The sequence below is a fragment of the Hemiscyllium ocellatum genome, chromosome 16, assembly GCF_020745735.1.
Source record: "Hemiscyllium ocellatum isolate sHemOce1 chromosome 16, sHemOce1.pat.X.cur, whole genome shotgun sequence".
In the NCBI taxonomy this organism is placed as follows: Eukaryota; Metazoa; Chordata; class Chondrichthyes; order Orectolobiformes; family Hemiscylliidae; genus Hemiscyllium; species Hemiscyllium ocellatum.
This window is the reverse complement of record NC_083416.1, coordinates 45,061,617-45,082,828: the sequence shown is the minus strand read 5'-3', so window position 1 is coordinate 45,082,828 and position 21,212 is coordinate 45,061,617. Positions and strand designations below refer to the sequence as shown.

General features: G+C 40.2%; 1 protein-coding gene across 2 annotated transcripts in view; it reads right to left on the bottom strand.

Annotated features, from left to right (window-relative positions):
* Nucleotides 1–20,046, bottom strand: part of LOC132823396 (electrogenic sodium bicarbonate cotransporter 1-like) — a 117,248-nt gene extending 97,202 nt beyond the window's left edge. The window contains exons 1-6 of one of the 2 annotated variants that reach the window (XM_060837175.1): nucleotides 19,591–20,046; nucleotides 17,080–17,240; nucleotides 15,055–15,207; nucleotides 12,619–12,695; nucleotides 9,889–10,046; nucleotides 7,127–7,214 (exon numbers count right to left, since the gene is read on the bottom strand). In XM_060837175.1, the coding sequence (XP_060693158.1) occupies nucleotides 7,127–7,214; nucleotides 9,889–10,046; nucleotides 12,619–12,695; nucleotides 15,055–15,207; nucleotides 17,080–17,240; nucleotides 19,591–19,868 (915 nt within the window). In that variant the 5' untranslated portion in view covers nucleotides 19,869–20,046. The remainder of the gene's footprint in view (nucleotides 1–7,126; nucleotides 7,215–9,888; nucleotides 10,047–12,618; nucleotides 12,696–15,054; nucleotides 15,208–17,079; nucleotides 17,241–19,590) is intronic. The other variant, XM_060837174.1, reaches the window with a different exon arrangement.
* Nucleotides 20,047–21,212: the final 1,166 nt, after the last annotated feature.

The following is a 21,212-nucleotide window of genomic DNA, read 5'->3' as shown; positions in this document are numbered from 1 at the left end:
CCATCCCCCTCCCAATGACCAGGTGCTGTGTCTTACCACTGCCAATGTGAGGAAAACCCTATGCAGAATCTACCCACGTAAGGCTGCTGGACCAGATAACATCCCTGGCAGTGTGCTCAGAGAATGCTCTGACGTACTAGCTGATGTTCTCACAGACATCTTCAACATCTCCCTGAGCTGTGCCATAGTTTCAATTTGCTTCAAAGCCGCTACCATCCTCCTCGTGCCGAGGAACACTTCAACATCATGTCTCAATGACTTACACCCCGTTGCACTAACACCCATCATCATGAAGTGTTTCGAGGGGCTCATAATAAAGCAAATTAAGACTTTGCTGCCCCCTTCACTGGACACCCTGTAGTTCACGTACCATCCCAACCACTCAACTGATGATGACATTTCCACCACCCTCCATCTGGCCCTTACCCACTTGGAGAAGAACACCTAAGTCAAATTACTGTTCATAGACTTCAGTTCTGCATTTAATACTATCAATCCTCTCCATCTGATTGGAAAGCTGAGTTTGCAGGGCCTAAATACTTCCCTTTGTAACTGGATCCTGGACTTCCTGACTGGGAGATGCCAGTCAGTGCAGATTGGGAACAGAATCTCCAACACCATCACACTGAGCATGGAGGCACCCCCCACACCGTGTGCTCAGTTCACTGCTGTTCACCATGCTGACACATGACTGTGCAGCGATGCACAGGTCGAATCACATCATTAAGTTTGCTGATGACATGACTGTAGTGGGTCTCTTCAGCAGGAACAAGAAGTCAGTATACAGAGAGGAGGCGCAGTGGATAATGGACTGGTGCAGAGACAACAACCTGTCTCTGAGTGTGGACAAAACGATAGAGATGGTTGTTGACTTCAGGATGGCACGGAGCAACAATCTCTATTGGACATCGATGGCTCCCCCATGGGGATCGTGAAGAGCACCGAATGTCTTGGTGGCCACCTAGCGGAGAATCTCACCTGGTTCCTCAACATCAGCTCCATAGCCAAGAAAGCCCACCAGCATCTCTACTTTCCGTACAGACTGAGGAAAGCCCATCTCCCACCCCCATCCTCACCACATTCTACATAGGGATCATTGAGCGTACCCTGAGCTGATGCATCACTACCTGGTTCAGTAATTGCACCGTCTCGGATCGTCAGACCCTACAATGGATAGTGAGGACAGCTGCGAAGATCATCGAGGTCTCTCTTCCCTCCATTACAGACATTTACACTACACACTGAATCCAAAAGGTTAAGAGCATTGTGGAAGACACCACACACCCCTCACTCAAACTCTTCCCCCTCCTGCCCATCTGGCAGAAGATACCGAAGCATTTGGTCTTCACAACCAGATTGTGCCAAAGCATCAGGCTCCCTAACACTGTATGATCGAACTCTTTTCCATCTGAAACTCTTTGCATAACTTTGAATTACTGCTTGTACGAAGCCTATTAATTATCATTCTTTTATTACACTTGAATTTATGATGTTTTGCACTTTATGTCCCTCTTTGTATGGTCATGTAGTTTGTGCTGTCCATGTAGCACCTTGGTCCTGTAGGAATGCTGTCTCATTTTTAACTGTATCAGCTGCATATGGTAGAAATGACAAATAAAAACCTACTTTCTCTCAAAAGTAAGTGATAAAGCTTGCACCAAATTGAAAGCTCAAGGCTCAAAAACTGCCAACAAAATAACTCTGAATTTCACGTACATGCTGTTCCTAGTGTGTAAATTGTCCAGCAACTTGTGAGAAGGTAAAGATTCTTCATAATTCATAAATAGTCAAATGTCGCAAGAAGAATTATACCAATCCACTGCTAATCTCAGTTAAACAGCACCAACTATCCCATGAATTCCATGTAGTTGCTGCATTTGCACATTAATTGCCCACTTAACGCTGCTCAGAAAGTTAAGGCTGATAAATAATGATGTAAATATCCTTAATAAGAAGGTTAATGTACCTAAAGAACAATCATTTTCTCTAGCCCAGCAAGCAAACAATTTAAATTGTGGAGTCTCATTTCAATAGTTACTATGAGCTCTCTTGTGGTGCAATGGTAATGTCCCTACCCTTGAACTGCAGAAGCCTGGGTTCAGGTTTCACCTGCTCTAAAGGTGTGTAATAATATTGATGAACAGGTTCGGGAAAAAATTCGGTAATTAAAAAAAGTCTATACTTTTGTTTTACTGAATCTTTGTTTTTTTCCCTTTCTGATTCTTATCTCTCTCTTAATTCAATTTTTTACCATCTTATTTTTCTTTCTAAAACTGATTTGACTTTAATTTACCCATTCAATTCAACCTTTCTTTCCTTTGTTAAAAATCACACAACACCAGGTTATGAAGGAGCGGCGCTCCGAAAACTAGTGTGCTTCCAATTAAACCCATTGGACTATAATTTGGTGTTGTGTGATTTTTAACTTTGTACACCCCAGTCCAACACCGGCATCTTCAAATCATGACTTTTTTTCCCTTGTTCCTCTGTTTCTTAATGGAGTTACATTGTTTTATGATTCTAGATGCCTCATTGTCTTTACCAGGTGGTCATCGTTTTTAAATTTTTAAAATATTTATATATTTTTTATTTTTATTTGTTTTATATTTTATTTACATGGTTATCAGCTCACATTTCCAGCTACATACACCCTAACCCTAACCCAACACTGCACAGTGAACTGCTGCTTCTCCAGATACCTGGCCTCAAGCAATTTGCCCTGTAAACTGTCTTCGGAATCTACTCTCCAGCCACCAAATAAGATTTAGGGTCCCAGACATCCTGAATCTTATTCAAACCCCTGATATTTCAATTTTAGAGGAATGTCCTTGTACTAACTGGAAGATCGGTCAAGTCAGTCTTATAGTTGTTCATTATCTTCCTCTTGTGTGATGCTCAGTTATACATAAAACATAAAACAGTACAGCACAGTACAGGCCCTTCAGCCCTCAATGTTGTGCCAATCTTATATCCTACTCTAAGATCAAATTAACCTGCATACCCTTCATTGTACTATCTTCCATGTGCCTATCCAAGAGTCACTTAAATGTCCCTAATGTATCTGACTCTACTACCACTGCCCGCAGTGCATTCCACATACCCACCACTCTGTGTAAAGAACCAACTACTGACATCTCCCCTAAACCTTCCTTCAGTCACCTTAAAATTATGACCCCTCGTGATAGCCATTTCCACCCTGGGAAAAGGTCTCTAGCTATCCACTCTGTCCATGCCTCTTATCATCTTGTACAACTCTATCAAGTCACTTCTCATCTTTCTTGCTCCAATGAGAAAAGCCCTAGCTCCCTCAACCTTTCTTCATATGACATACCCTCCAGTCCAGACACCATTCTGGTAAATCTCATCTACACCCTCTCTGAAGCTTCCACATCCTTCCTATAATAAGGACTGAACACAATATTCCAAGTGTGATCTAATCAGGGCTTTGCAGAGCTGCAGCACAACCTCACGGCTCTAAAACTCAATACTCCTGCTAATGAAAACCGACACACTATATGCCTTAGAGTCATAGAGATGTACAGCATGGAAACAGACCCTTCGGTCCAACTTGTCCATGACAATCAGATATCCCAACTCAATCGATTCCCACCTGCCAGCACTTGGCCCATAGCACTCCAAACCCTTTCTATTCATATACCCATCTAGATGCCTTTAAAATTTTGCAATTGTACTAGCTTCCACCACTTCCTCTGGCAGCTCTTTCCAGACACAGACCACCCTCTGTGTGAAAATGTTGCCCCATAGGTCTCTTTTATACCTTTCACCTCTCACCCTAAACCTAAGCCCTCTAGTTCTAGACTCTTCCATCCCAGGGAAAAGACTTTGTCTATTTATCCTATCCATGTCTCTCATGATTTTATAAACCTCTGTGAGGTCACCCCTCAGCTTCTGACGCTCCAGGGAAAACAGCCCCAACCTCTTCAACCTCTCCCTATAGATCAAATCCTCCAACCCTGGGAACATCCTTGTGATTCTTTTCTGAACCATTTCAAGTTTCACAACATCTTTCTGATAGAAAGGAGACCAGAATTGTACACAATATTCAAACAGTGGCCTAACCAGTGTCCTGTATAGCCGCAACATGACCTCCCAACTCCTGTACTCAATACTCTGACCAATAAAGGAAAGCATACCAAACGCCTTCTTCACTATCATATCTACCTGCAACTCTACTTTCAAGGAGCTCTGAACCTGCACTCCAAGGTCTCTTTGTTCAGCAATACTCCCTAGGACCTTACCATTAAGACCATAAGACATAGGAGTGGAAGTAAGGCCATTCGGCCCATTGAGTCCACTCCACCATTCAATCATGGCTGATGGGCATTTCAACTCCACTTACCCGCATTCTCCCCATAGCCCTTAATTCCCTGTGACATCAAGAATTTATCAATCTCTGCCTTGAAGACATTTAGCGTCCCGGCCTCCACTGCACTCTGCGGCAATGAATTCCACGGGCCCACTTAAGTGTATAAGTCCTGCTAAGATTTTCTTTCCCAAAATGCAGCACCTCACATTTATCTAAACTAAACTCCAGCTGTCACTTCTCAGTCCATTGGCCCAGCTGATCAAGATCCTGTTGTAACCTGAGGCAACCTTCTTGCTGTCCACTACACCTCCAATTTTAGTGTCATCTGCAAACTTATAACTATAACCTCTTATGCTCACATCCAAGTCATTTACATAAATGATAAAAGGTAGTGGACCCAGTACCGATCCTTGTGGCACTCCACTGGTCATCGGCCTCCAGTCTGAAAAACAACCCTCCACCACCACCCTCTGTCTTCTACCTTTGAGCCAGTTCTGTATCCAAATGGCTAGTTCTCACTGTATTCCTTGAGATCTAACCTTGCTAACCAGTCTCTCGTAGGGAACCTTGTTGAACGCCATACTGAAGTCCACATAGATCACATGTACCACTCTGTCCTCATCAATCCTCTTTTGTTACTTCTTCAAAAAACTCAAACAAGTTTGTGAGACATGATTTCCCACACATAAAACCATGTTGACTATCTCTAATCAATCCTTGCCTTTCCAAATATATGTACATCCTGTCCCTCAGGATTCCCTCCAACAGCTTGCCCACCACTGACGTCAGGCTCAACGGTCTGTAGTTCCCAGACTTGTCCTTACCACCTTTCTTAAACAGTGGCACCACATTAGCCAACCTCCAGTTTTCCGGCACCTCACCTGTGACTATCGATGATACAAATATTCTTAACAACCCTGTCAAATTGTGTGGCAACTTTGAGGGATCTATGGATGTGGACACCAAAACCCTCTGTTCCTCCATACTGCCAAGAATCCTGCCTTTAACCCTGTAATCTGCATTCAAATTTTACCTTCCAAGATGAATCACTTCACACTTTTCCAGGTTGAAGTCCATCTGCCATTTCTCAGCCCAGCTCTGCATTCTGTCAATGTCCCATTACAACCTCAAACAGGTCTCCACACTATCCACAATTTCACTGACTTTCATGTCATCGGCAAATGTACTAACCCACTCTTCTACTTCCTCATTTAAATCATTTATAAAAATCACAGACAGGCTAAATACTTTCCATCTACTACCACTTCTGTCTTCTATGGGACAACCAATTCTGTATCCAGACAGTCAAATTTCTCTGCATTTCATGTCTCCCTACTTTCTGAATGAGCCTACCATGGGGAACCATGGGCCTCGTGTATCCTTTCCCAAGTAGTCCTTCAGTATTTGCTCATTTCCTCAGGAAATCTTGGAGTGAGCACAGTTTGGCACAAACCTTCAGCAAGTAACCAGCTTAATTCCTAACACATGCAGCTCCAGTGAACAGAACCTGTAACATTATCATAGTGCCCACAACAGCAGGTCAGAAGCTGGGAATTCTGAGACCTATAACATACCACCCGACTCCAAAACATCATTCCAGCATCTACTAGACATAAGTCAAGAACGTGATTGAACACTCTCCACTTGCCTGGATGTGCACCGCTCCAACAGCACTCAAAAAGCTCAATGCCATCCAGAACAAAACAGCCAGCTTCATTGGCATTCCATTCACCACCTTTACCATCAACGCATTGTTGCAGCAGTGTCTACCATTTAAAAGATGCACTGCTGCCATTCCTGATGACTCCTTTGAAAGCACCTTTCAACCCCCTGATCTTTATTACCTAGAAAGACAAGGGTGATAGGTGCACAGCAGGTTTCCCTGCCAGCCACCCCCCATCCTAACTTGGAACTGTATGACTGTTCTTTCAGTGTCCACCTAATAGCTGTTATGGGTATACATATACTACCATGGACAGCAGGAGTTCAACTGGACACCTCACCATCATCTTCCCAAAGTCATTTAAGGTCGGGCTATAAGTGTTAGCCTAGCCAGCAACACCCACGAACTATGATCAAATCAAAAACTCTAAAACATAACAAAAAGCAAATCTAGACATTAATTTCAGATTATATTAAAGATTTCTCCAGATCGGAGGTGGTAGTGAAACCTTTTCTAGTTACACTTGTTTTCTTTTCCATGAGAGCTTGGTTCTCATCTTTCATTGAATGCCCTCCATCACCATGAGAACCATGCAGTGGAAAGTAAACGGTCAAAGATTAAGATGACTCATTGATATAAGGGACAGTATACGAATACCAATCAAACTGACAGCAGGATTGTGCACACAGCTGTCTACTCCCAAGCAAATAGATATTACTTAAAGAGAAGGGAGTGTCAGGTATCAAAGGAATTTGACCATAGTGTCAGGGAGAAAATGGCCGCCTAGCAGCTCCAGTTCCGTAGATAGTGCTGTGTAATCACAGGAGACTTGCAGAGGTTTGAACCAAGATCATGCAATCAGTTAAAAGAGGGTGCATAATAACAAGTTACACAGCACAGAGAAGGAAACTACACATCTCAGAAAAGAAAGTGTGTAATGTTTTCTGCTTACAAACTTGGGTGAGACAAAGTATTAATATGTGAAAGACTCAATCCCCTTTTCTATCATATGTTTCTACTGAAGATATTAAATTTTAAATGCTATATAAAGTTAACATTGTAGCTTTTATACTTGTTTTTATGCAGTTAACAAATTACTCCAAAAGCTGTAATTTTATAATTGATTCCTGTCTTGCCTCATCAGTAAGCAGAGTTGCAACAGCTCTCCCAATGTGATGATAAGCCGTTGTCTTAGTTTTTGGCCCGAGGAGAATGAATAGAAACCTGAGAAAAGAAGACAAAAAGCACATTATTTCTGTGTAGAACTATTCCAGACTAGCTTCCTGTTTCAGGGTATATTTGTGAAGTCTCAAACACCTATATGAATATCAGAAGCATGCTGCGTGTGTGACCAGGGAGTCTCGCAAATTTATACTTTTTATAAAATTAGCCAAGAAACACTTTAAACGTAATAAAAAATAATTTATACTATACTTCTTTGCTAGATATACAAATTATACAAAATGTAGAACAAAAAGGAACCACCTGGTTCATACCAGGGAATGGAGCCATGGTAATGTCACTGGACAATAATATACAGGTCCAGGCTATTTCTCTGGGATTCAGGTTTGAATCCCACCAGGGTCAAGTAGTGAAATTTGAATTCAACAAAAAGTTTGGAATTCAAAAGTTAGCTCAATGGTGGTCATGTCGATTGTCTTGAAAATCCATCTGGTTCACTGAAGTCCTTTAACAAAGGAAATCTGCTGTCCTTACCTGGTCTGGCCTATATGTGACTTCAGAGCACAGTCATGTGGTTGACTCGGAACTATACTCTATAACTGAGGGATTATATTAAATTAGATCTACCTACACTGTGGAAACCAGTCCACACCAACCCTCCGAAGAGTAACCACCCAGACCCATTTCCCTCTGACTAATGCATCTAACACTGTGGGCAATATAGCATGGCTAATTCACCTGGCCTGCACATCTTTGGATTGTGGGAGGAAACTGGAATACCCGGAGGAAACCCACGCAGACACAAGAAGAATGTGCAAACTCCACACAGACAGTCACCCGAGGCTGGAATTGAACCTAGAACCCTAGTGCTGTGAGGCAGCAGTGCTAACCACTGAGCCACCATGCCTTGAAGGATGGACAATAAGTGCTGGCTGAGCCAGCAATAACCAAAGTGAAACAAAATTATACGAAATTTGTATAATAAAATTAAATCAAGTTCAGTTTGGGTAAAAGTTTGAACAAGAGCAGGGGCACATGACAACAAAATTAAAGCATAGCTTTACAAAGAAAAATGATGCCAATACAAGTTTACTTTCCCTAGATTTTGGGCATATCCTAATTCATTGTTTTTAGCATTTTCAATCATGTGTTGAGACAGAACTCTGCAAAGTAGAACAAATTTTGACCAGGAGCTGTCAAAATGAGCAGAGTGACCAATCAGAAATCATTATTAGATTAGATTCCCTACAGTGTGGAAACAGGCCCTTCGGCCCAGCAAGTTCACACCGACCCTCCAAAGAGCAATCTACCCAAAAACATGCCCCTACATTTACCCCTGACTAGTGCGCCGAACACTATGGGCAATTTAGTAGGGCCAATTCACCTAACCTGCACATCTTTGGACTGTGGGTGGAAACCTGCACAGACACAGGGAGAATGTGCAAACTCCACACAGACAGTTGCCCAAGGTAGGAATTGAACCCAGGTCTCTGGTCCTGTGAAGCAACAGCACTAACCATTGAGCCATCATGCCACCGCATTTTAAGCATAAGCATAAAATTGATAAGCCTAAACGTTCTAATCGAAAAATCGTTGTCCCTGCAGCATATATAGGTGTGCACAGGAACCGAGCAGAAGTCCCAAAACAACTGACTCTGCCTGTATTGCTCAGGAAGTGGAAGATTCTGCCTAAAATAAAGGCCCCCAACTCTGAGATTTATTGAAGACTTCAAGTGCTTCTGACACATTTAGTTACTCAGGAAAATCTAGGAAAATCAAAAGCTGCTCTAATTCCTGAATAACTACAAAAGTACCCCTTACAACTTTGCACTGCCCTCTCCCATTGATTAAGTGCTCCCAAACTCTTTTAACACACTGCTACTTCCTCAAACCTGGCACCCCACCCTGCCTGTGCCAACCTGTGAGCCCTTCCAATCTCTGCCCCACCACAAGGACCTCACCCCAGTTAAACCCCTCAGCATCCCTGACAAAAAAGGATCCTCACAACCCAACAGCACTTGCCCACACGAAACCCCAGAACATGGCCTGGCCTGACCCCCTGACACATTCCACAATATGACACGTGACATCCCTTAATCCAATGCCCCCCAATTTGTCACCTCCCCCAGCCTGACACTACCCCAATTTGACCAGCAGCATTCCTCCCACCAACTCCTCAGCTGACATCACCCCTGATAGCCTCCAACCTGTCATCTCCTCCTACCTAACATCCCCCCAGCTTGACCGCCAATCCTCATCAGCTCTGACTCAACCCCTGACACCCCAATGTCTATGATGCTTTGGTTTACTCTGAAACCACCACTGGCTCTTGGGAAAGTTTCCTCTGCAAGGCACAAGCATAGTCAGAATCCTTCCAGCCAGGATCTTCCCAGCTAAATGTGCGATGATCCCACGTCACTTGACTATTTTTCCTTCTTCTTGTACAAGGTTATGAAACCAGCATCCCGTAGGATCCTGCCCTGTTCCCAACTGACCTTGAAAAACTCATGGAGCATGGTACGTAGGGCATAATCACCATGCCTTAAATAGCTTTGCCACAACCACTGCTCAGACTCATACTGGCAGAATGCCATTCAGGAAGATACAGAGAACTAACAGAGAACCACATCCCAATCCAAGTCAAAAGGAAATGGTGATTTCATTTGTAATTAAAATAATATTTGTAACAATAACTGACATAACACAATATCCTTACCTGGTTGGCAATGGAACCTCCGTAAGAGCCCCTAAGACCATAGCCTGCTTTAATCGTACAAAGGCAACAAATGGCTTCTCCAAAAAATTTACTTCACCCACAAGCACATTTGCAGCTTCAGCACCTTCAGGGATCTGCTTCTTGAATTTATTTTTCAACTGAAATAATAAATTCAGAAATGTGCATGTAACTTTGGTGAAATTATAACAGAATTTAGTTTTCAACTCATATAAATAATAATAGTTAAATACAGTAAACTTATTTCTCTTTCAACAATCAACAGAAAATAATTAAGTTGTACAAGTTCTTCCATTGAACAGTTAACAAAGTAGGTACAGCTGCCTTGTCTCTTGCAAGCAAATGACAGAGGCCGGGGCTGGAATCTTCCCAGATCTCAAACGATATGAACATTGTGAAAATGTTGGCAAAATCAAGAGAGACCATCAGTCATGAGATAGTTGATGTCAAGAGCAAAATGTCCCATTACCTAAGTAGTAGATAACAGATTTAAATAATTGTTGAACTATGAGATAAGACTCTCACTTATCAGCAGTGATAGGCTTATTTACAACCACTTACATAATTAACATAATTCATATTATTAGTTAATCTCACTTTATTTATATACAGTTTCCCATAGAAACTAGACAGTGACAATTTCTGACTCAAATGTCTGAGCAGGTAATTGCTGATTCCAGCTCACCGCTTACTCCTCTGGGCCCTGCATGTTGCACATCAATCACCAACATCTTAGGGCACACTCCATGGGCAGCAACCACAAGCTCTCACCACCACCTGTATCCATGGACATTGGCATCAGACAGGAACCAGTCTAACACACCCTCTTGGCACACCTATGATCTACTTGCAAGATAATTCTGCACTTTAGTGATGCATTTTGCTGCACCTTTCATTGGAATGCTGCTGCTAATGTACACAGTGACAGTCACACACTTCTGATTTGACCAGGGTGCATCTTGGGGTACCTCATTTCCTCCACAGGTTGGGTAGCAGTTTGGGAATTTTAAGACTCCATTCACAGAGGTGATAATGAGAAAGCAACAGACCAATGGACAATGACTCTAACTCAGTTACCAGTGGCATCACCACAGGAAAGGTCACTAGCCAGAACCAGAATTCTTTCTTCGTAGTAGGTGAGGAGCCAAACACTGAACGCCCCACCACCTATTCTGGTCCTCTTAACTCTATTGTGGGCTGTTTTCTCCTGGAATGAAACCAGGAGAGATTGAGGGCGATGAAAGTGGTTGGGACAACTATTGGTTGGTAAAGGTGGGGGAATGGTGGCAAGTTTTCCCAAGTGAATGAGTAGGTAACATAGAGACGAAGCCAGGTTAATAGTGTAGAAGGATTGGGTGGGTGAGACTGGGGGAGGGAACATGTTGCAGGTAATGGCGAGAGTGGCAGACCATAAGCCTTGGTGGGAAGTGGGTACAATAGCTGAGATAAAGTAAGTGGGAGGTAATAAAGGGAAAATAGGGGTACTTATCTCACAGAGCAAAGAAGGGCATTCACATTCTTATGGCATTACTGGGCATTCTTCTGGATCATTGACACTGGTGGTAACTTTAGATTGAGCTGGCAGTGTTGTGGTTCCGTCTACCAATCCTGAGGGAAGAGTGAAGCCTGCTCTGAACCATCCTGTCCACCAGAACCTCTAGATCTCTATCAACAAAGCCTGTGCCAATTTTTCTCAATCACCATCTCCAGGGCAATTCATACAAACCATGCAGAGCAGCTCTGAACTGGCAGGACATTATATATGGAGCTGCCGCAGGAAATCCTGGGAGTTGCCAGGATTCTTCAGTCTGCGGCAAGGGGAGAGATATACTGAGCAGCTCTCCATTGGGTTTTTTGGAGGCAAGTTTTGGAAAGTATCGTGAGAAATCCTGCTTGGCCTCAGACAGAAGCCCTCCACAAAATTCACCAAAATTGACAGCTGATTTCTGGTAAAATTCAGTTCTAGAAGAGTGAAACTTTCCGTGAGCTATGGCTCAATGGGATCAACATTGTCTCTCTATCATTGGGTTGAGAGGTTAAATTCCATATCAGAGATCTAGGTACAAAAGTCAGGTAACTCTTCAGTGCTCAATGCTGAGCTGTTGGAGATGCTGTCTTTCACATTAAAAACTGAATCTTATTAGAACAATGCAACTTAAGGGCAAGATGTTTATATAATGGAATCCAACAGAGCGAACAGACTGATTGGTTCATATGGTGGATATGTCAAGAAAGTTAATGAGAAATAGGATGAACGGTCATGCAGAGGACTCAGAGCCATGAGCATGCCGCAGGACTTGTCTGTGGGATTTGTTTCCAGCTGTAGTGGTTAAGTCAAAAAACCATGTTAATATTCAAGATTAAATTGCACAGGTGCACGAAGGGGCAGGACAGTTGGGAGTAAAAGCCAAAGGACTTGTGGGCCAAATGGCTATTTCTGTGTTGTAATTTCTATGTATTCCTGCAGCCTATCTGAGTCTTTGTTTTCTGACTGTGAGACTTTCTTACCCTATCAAGGGAGCTGTTATCTAGCAAAGTTACTATAATCGTTATGATGCGATATTACATTAAAATTATTACACTTTGTGGATTAGTTTGTTGACGCGAATAATATCTTAGAAACTTCTAAAATAACCAGTTTCCACTGAGAGAGGCTTGAGAAAACAAGAACTAGTGAGCAAACATAACATCATGTGAAAAATAACCACTTACCTGTTCCTGGAGAGGTTTATCTGAGATTTCATTGGTGAAGTCTGCAGTTGTGTTAGAATTCAAGGAAGCAGATTTATCTGACCAGAAAGGTAAAATGTTTTACCAAGAGATAATTTTAATTACTTTCTCAAACTTGGAAACATCATAATTGACTGACACATGAGCCCCAACTGAACTATTCACAGTAACTGAGATATTGATGGTGGAAAAAAGGTTATCTGTTGGTCAGTATTGAATAATATATGCAAGTGTTCAGATATTTAGCTTTTATTTTACATATATTTCTCTACACTTACGTAGCCTTCTTTTTACCATAATCATAAAGGATTATCAGATAGGTATAACTAGTTGCTCAAACCTACAGCAAAGAATCAGTTTTGGACATTTGCCACTGTATTATGAGACATGGAAAACTTACTCTGGATAGGAACATATAAATAGGAGTCGGACATTTCGTCTCTTGATCCTGTTCCACCGTACAATGAGATTAGGACTGATCTGTGGCCTGACTTCACACACATGCCTTTAGCCTATATCTTTAATATCTTTGCTTAACAAAAATTTATTTATCTCAGATTTAAAAGTAACAACTGCATTTATGGAACCGAGGTCCAAATATCTATCATCCTTTGTGTTGGATTGTATCAAAACCTTTAATGCTGCAGCACGTGGGTAACATCAAGACAAAGACTGTGCACCAACCATTATTGTTATTCTATTCCACAGACACAGTATCACCAAACATGGATATATAACTGTTCTTTTTATCTCTAGCATACATGTAAATGTTGTTTAAGTATATTTAGCAGAAAAAAGCGATTAGAACACTAATATCACATACATATGTTACACACATCCAGAATAATGATACGCTATTTCCTCAGACTTATTCTGACATAGTATGATATATCAGTTCAGTCTTACTTGGAAAACAATATGCAATCCTGGTCACCACACAAAATAAATTGAAGGAAGAAGAGAGAACCAACAAAAAAAAACCTTCAGTGCGAAAGTGATAAGGAAAATGAAGGATTTTAAATGTTAGCATTTAGTGACAGAGCAGACACTACTGAGAGATATAAAATATTGCATTTCAAAAATAGGGCAAATTCTATTCATGGCATCCTCACAACTAAGTCCAATCCTCTATGCGTTTTCAGCAGAATGATGATCCAGAGTGAGATGTTAACCCAACAGTCACCTTTAAAAGCCATAGAGCTATCTCGGGCTGAAATTACTTTGAAGAAGAGTAATTAGGAATTAAGTCAAAGATAGTTTTAGTCAATATTGTTCAGACAATAATATTCTCAATCAATTGAGGCATAGCAAACCATAAAACTGAATTCTTTAGTTTATCATCATTCCAGCACATTAATTCAAGTGTGCATAAATAATTTTTACATGCTCAACAATGATCAGTTATGCTGGTGTTACAGAATGACATCATGTCTAAACCCAGCAATTTAAATTGTGAAATATATTTCCAGTTTACAGTATAGTGCAGGGACAATGTAACCTTCTTAAATCCAAAGATTTAAAACAAATTGGACTCTGTTTCCTGACAATGAACTTGTGAAAGCTAGTTCCAAACAATGAACTTGGGTATCATGCAGGGTTTGGCAGCTGTTATGCATAAACATAAATTTAGAAATGCATACTTATATCAAAAAACATACAGATGTTGGAATTTGCTTTCTGGTGACCCAACTGATTATATTCTTAACTAGGTCATTTGCTGGAGAGTGGCAAATATCAGGCTTCAGCCGCCTAAATCTGCCATCTCGATGGCAGAACCAGTTGAGATTTCTGTATCCTTCAGAGTTGTAACTGTTCTTAGCCAGAAAGATGCTACAGATAGTAAATTATATGACCCCATAACAAGAGATGAAATGACCGGAATGTGAAGTAGCAGGATGGAATGGAGTCAGTTGGAATACCAAAAATACAGTAATAGTGCATTGTCTTCTATCATTGGATCAATGGTAAATACTAGTCTTGCCAAACTATTTATAGGCTGTTCCGTTGAGCTGCAGAATTCATGTTAACAATTTCCTAATGACCAAGTTCTTTATCTTTAATGTGTTATTAGTGAAGTGCTAGGTGCTAAGCCCAAGATAACAACCCACCCCACCTCCCCTAAACCTCCAGTAGGGAGGGAAGTATTTTAAGCATTCAGGACCACATGAAAAACATACCAAAAGCCAACAGTGTGTATTAAATAACACATTAAAATGTTATTGCTGTTGAAAAAGAAGAAAAATAATGTCAACGAATTGAAATAAAAACAATCTCAACCTTCTGGGTACAGTAATTTGTACTGCTTGGACTGCATTGGCTGGAATAAGTTGCCTTGCTGCCTTCATGATAGGTGTTAAAGGCTACAAAGAGTCAAAAATGAAAGTTAAGAAATCTTAACTGCTTAAAGAAATGACTTACTTGCATAGGAAGCACCCCTCAACAGATCAAGCATGGTCTGCATTCTGGACGTCTTTATGTGATGCTTGTGAGTTCTAAGAAGGACGTGCATGACCTTTTCCTTGAGCACACTTTTCTGATTGCCAGTTGGAATTTCATTGTTGACTATTATCTCTGAAATATTTGAAAGACTTGGTACAGAACTTGACACTAAATGAATGGGCATATCAAGTATCAAAAATTGTTTTATTTTCTCTGATATCAGTCCTGTAACTTGATATTTATCAAGGTATGATTTAATATGGATTAGCAGTCTGACAGCTTATCTGTGTAGCTTTTTTTATCCACGGAAGCCAAAAAAGTTAGTGTTCACGAGTAAGTCAGCGTCACATCAGAGCCCATTGTTCTCCCATTCCATTTTCTCACACAGACCAAGCAGAATTTAAACACTTTCCCCAAGGCAAGTTTGGAAGACAGGTGGAGGAGTAATTTACTCAAGGGAAGGCTGGCAGATGAGGAGCCTGCTGTCTTCCCCACTCTATTTCAATTAAGGTCAGGCTAGGAAAATACATTTTGTTTTTTGATTTGAACTATTTTTCTAAGCAATCTGTTCAGAGATGTTAATACACACATCTAAAGCATACAGGACATAAACCCAGGCCTTCAGGTCCAGGGGTAGGGACTCTACCATTGCACCACAAAGAGGGCCCTTTAAAACACACCCTTACTTGTATACTGCACAGCTCAGGTATACCCTGTACCACACAAACCCCATTGGGGAATTGAACACTGGTCTCCTGCATGACAGGCGGGGATACTGATGACCTTCCTGTTTCACTGCTATTTGAGAATTTAAGTCGGTAATGGAGTGGAACCCAAATTTAAGATGATTTACAAAAGAAGCAAAAGTAGCAGAAGGATGAACTTTTTTACATAATGGATGGTTAGAATTTGGATTGCTCTGCCTGAGTGTATACTCAATCAAGATGTTCAGAAGAAAATTGAAAATTATCTGAAGAGATAAGTTAAAAATCACACAACACCAGGTTATAGTCCAACAGGTTTAATTGGAAGCACTAACTTTCAGAATGCCGCTCCTACATCACAACCACCTGACGAAGGAGCGGCGCTCCAAAAGCTAGTGCTTCCAATTAAACCTGTTGGACTATAACCTGGTGTTGTGTGATTTTTAACTTTGTACATCCCAGTCCAACCCCGGCATCTCCAAATCCAGAAGAGAAAACGTTTGCAGGGCTACAGGGAAAAGGCAGGGTTGTGGTATAGGTGAGTTGACCTTTCAAAACATGAGCATGAACACAGTTGGGTGAAGGGGCTTCTTTTGTGCTGTCACCATTCTGTTATTCTTGGGTCATCACGTCACATTTTAATCTGATGACATTAAAATCCTGAAATTTCATTTTCGATCAAAAATAGAATAATACTGTTGTTCAATGTAATTAACAACTTGCTAATGAATTTATTGAAACTCAATTTCTGATGGTGCGATTTTGTTGGCAATGCTGGTTATTAGACAAAAATATAGATGCTCTGCTGTAGATTATCTTATGAGCTCAGGCACTGAGGCCAGTGAGAGCAGCCGAACAATTTCCTCAGCTGATTCAGAGTGTCAACTAAGAATCAAAACTATGATGTTTTGGCTTGTATATCTTAATATTTAATGGTTATTCATAAGACAATTATGTAAGAAAAGTAGCCACAATTAAACTAATATTGATTTACATTCCTGCAGGCTACCTAACTGTGGCAATGACAAGGTCAGCTACCTGAACCTGATCTTAACCTCAAAAAAAATTCACAGTTAAATGTTCTGCAGCCAGCAACTGTTCTCACCTAACAGAAAATATTTCTTCTCTGGAAGGTCTGAAAGTGCATTTTTATTTCTGAACATCATGAGATAGTCTAATTAAGATAACTTTGCATTTTACACTTACAAAAGTCAAACTTCATAAAACGTTTCGTGTGCTATATTGATTTGTGTCAATATAAGTTAATCCTCAGTTGCTTACAGTACTTATTCATAATTACCTAATATTTCTTTAAAATTGTTTGCTTCTAAATCAAACAGAAGTGTTCCCCTTTCAATGCATGTACGTAGCTCAAATAAACTGTGTAAAGGCAAGGTGGTCACATGAGGTTTGCTCCATCTTTCAGCTCTTTCTTCGATTTTTTCCTCAAACTTTATCCACCTGTGAATGGAAAACAGAATAGGAATTAGAAAATGCATGGATGTTATTCAATTCAAGAACTGTATTTTTGTTCAGGAAATTACACATAACACACAAATTATAACCAACTGCCACTTATAAAATGTCATTATTTTAAAGTCATTCTGGGGCAATTCAGAAGCAAATGAGGAAAATGATCCCGAGGTCAAAGGAAGAGCTATTATGAAGATATAAGAAGCTATGTCAAGGACATAGGTTTTAGGGAAATGCTTGAAGGAGGAGAGGAAATTAGCAGTGTCTACGGGAAGAAATGCCAAAGTTTGAGATCAACCATGACCATTAATGGTGGGACTAAGGGAGAGGAACCAAGAAGCCACATTGAGAAGCATGCCCAATTTGTAGGGAAAGTTTATTTTAAATTGATCTTAGAACATGGGCAATACTGGCTTGTTATTGCCCATCCCTAATTGGCAATAGGGTGAAAATGTGGTAGTGAATTGCATTCTTGAGCCGCTGCAATTCTGAGGTGTTGATGTTTGGAAGGATGCTGTGTAATGTTGACCCAGTGACAGTGAAACAGTGACACAATTGTTCCGAAATAAAATAAGTGCAGCTTGGAATGAAATTTTGTTCAAAAGATGGAGAAGTCCAAACTGTAGCAAAATCTAAACATGACAAATTTTAGGTTTGAGCTGCTGTAGCTTTAGGACACAATGATAGCCATGAAATTATTTGAATAGTGAAACTTGGATATGACAAGGCTGTAACGGAAGGGTTTCAGAAAGAAATGGGCTAAAGTAGGAACAGAAGTGAATGATCTTACATGCAGCCCTTATAATGTGGAGGATATGGATTGGAAACTCAACCTTAGATTGAACAATATAAAGGATATGTACCTCTGGTTTAGATTGTTACTGCCTGGGATGGGCATATGGAATGGGTCTAGGAGGAGATAACAACCAAGGTATCAAGTGCAACACAACAGTTTACTTACTTAGATTACCTACTTACAGTGTGGAAACAGGCCCTTCGGCCCAACAAGTCCACACCGGCCCACCGAAACACAACCCCTACATTTATCCCTTTACCTAACACTACGGGCAATTTAGCATGGCCAATTCACCTGACCTGCACATCTTTGGACATTCCTTCTTAGGTGGGAGGAAACCGGAGCACCCGGAGGAAACCCACACAGACACAGGGAGAATGTGCAAACTCCACACAGTCAGTCGCCTGAGTCAGGAATTGAACCCGGGTCTCTGGCGCTGTGAGGCAGCAGTACTAACCACTGTGCCACCATTGTTTAATACCACTAAAGAAAGGACAGAAATTATCAGTCAGGTGAGAACAGGATCAGTCTGTGAAAATAAATAACCAACAGATGCATGCTCCTTAGACTCTAGGGAGAAATTATCCAGTGAAGGAAGTGTTGGAGGATGCCTTGTCACCATGGAGCCACACTATGACTAATGTCAGCAACACTGAAAAAGTTTAGGAAAAATCTCAAATAAAATCAGGTATAATTGCCCACCATTCATAACAATTACTCTTAGATTCTCCATTAACAATTAGAGCTTTAATTTTATCCTAACATATTTTTATCTCTGAGGAAATACTGAAATTGAACAGAAATAGCATTAGCAATCAAAGTGTATAACTTTCTGCGAGACTTTTTAATTATAAGATTATCTCATCTCCAAAGATCCTTTGAGTTCAAAATCTAATCATTTCTTATTTAAAGAATGTGGCATGCCCTTAATTTAGCTTAAGTTAATTAAGCTGTTATGCTTATTCAGATGTGCTGGAGAGCTTTTAATTGTTAGAGCTGATTTAATCCCTTAGCGTTTATTTAAATCATATTTAAATATGGATCACAAGGGCTGTCCTGAAGGCTCAGCAGGTTTAACTTGTGAACTAATGAGCCATTAAAACATTCTAGATTCCAGATTCTCTCCCATTTGATGCCAAATTACTTAATTTTAGCTGTTACTATGGCACTGTTATTACAATTGATCTATATACTGTCATGATAAACAAAAGCAAGTCAGGCAAAGGCAGACATGACAAATTTTCCTGATTGTAAATTGACAAGAGTGAGATGAGAACAAGATTGAGCTCAGCTGCAAAGCATCTACAGATCAATTTTCTGTCAAGGCACACACACAAAATTAAGAAATTCAGATGGCGAAACTGTTTTCACAGAGTTGATGTATATTTTATCTGAAAATAGTTATTTATCACTTATGGTATTTTGCGTTCTTTACTTACATAATTTCTTTGAGATTTTTTTAACAAAATCTTTTGCATACTTCCAGTCTTGTTTAAAATGAACTTCAAATATATGCAAAATAAATAAACAAACAATCCTTACCTTGCTGTTTCCTTCCATTGCAATTGTTTCTTATTGTCGAGAATAAGTTCATCTAGTTCAGTGAAGAGTTGTGGGGTTTGGGGTTCATCCTCTTCACCCAACATCATGGAGATTCTCTTGGTAGCAGGTGAAAGATTTGCAGTAAATATACCTCTATTTACTGCTTGTGAGACAATAAGAGAATTGCGGTTCTGCAGGTCTGTTTTGCAGACACAGTCAGTACAGGCTTCATTTGCCCTATTGTGCAGAAGCAGTTCTTTTGTTTCTTCAGGTATCATTATTCAAATAGCAAAGTTCAGACTGGATCTGAAATGACTTGCTCCTGCGACAAGTGTGAATTACTACTGAAGTCTTGTTCCTTAAATGCAGTGACCTAACAATTCTCAGTAGCTTACAATATCATTGAATACAATTCTGACAACAGTGGAACGTTACCAGTATATCACAGAAAAAGCTTGTCCTGTCCAGACTGATGTAGGTTTTGCTACTAAATCATGATGTACCACTGCAAAAACAACAGCTTCTCTTCCTGGACTTCTGAATTTTTCAAAACACCTAACAAATATAGTCACTACATATTTTCAGAGATAATATTTGTAAAATAATATTTGCTGATCAAACTGAGAGCTTAGAATTTTGATTGTGTTGATTAGGTTTCTTTAACAAGGTTTTGTTTCCCAATTAAGATATAGATGGATGCTGGGTTCTGCAAGTTGCCTACAGGTCTTTCCTACACGTATTGTCCACGTATCTGTTGTGCACAATCAGTACTAGTCAGGTATTTGACCACAGGGGAAAGAGAATGAAGGTGTACCTGAGTCGGTTCAAGTGTCTGACTCAAAGACCTTGAAAATACATGTTTCAGAAGCCCCACCAACCAGTGATTGGAAATGGAAATCTTCTCTTTTTCCCTTTGCAAACACAACCGTTTGGTTTTCCAATTGAGATCCTCAAATGTATTTAACTGAACATGAACCCTTTTAATCTGTATGACTGAGATCCAGACCAAGCAATTATGGAAATGACCTATCTCCAGTATAGATATAATCAAAGCAAGCTCCTTGATATTTTTTTAAAAATTGTGTTGGTGGTCTAGTGTTGTTTTTTCTTAGAATTCATGCCTACCATTAATAAAAAAGCGAGTCACTATTATTTGCACATTTGAGATGATTAGTTTTATGATTAAAAAATGTTATTCCTTCGATACCAAAGTGACATTGGCTAGAGTCCAATAAAAGGATTACAGAAACTGCAAAACAAAGTTTTCTTTGTCTTACAGAAATTTCTACAAACAAAAAGCTATGTTTACAGTGTAAAGAGTATAACATATATAAAAACAAATTTCACCATCCACAGTATTATTATATAAACAGCATTGTAACATAGCACGTTTTTTTTACAAAAACTTAAAGAAGAAATGTCAGCAAATAAAGTAATTTTGTAAAAATGTGCTATTCGCTAGTGCCAGTTCTGATACAATGAATCATATTTGGTTTGTTTTCCAGCCATTCTCAGATACAGAGCTAAAGCAGCTATTATTCATACCTGAGGCCAGACGACAACATTACTGAATTATTTAACCTGACAAGATGTCAAATGCCATTTATAATCAGCCAATATCT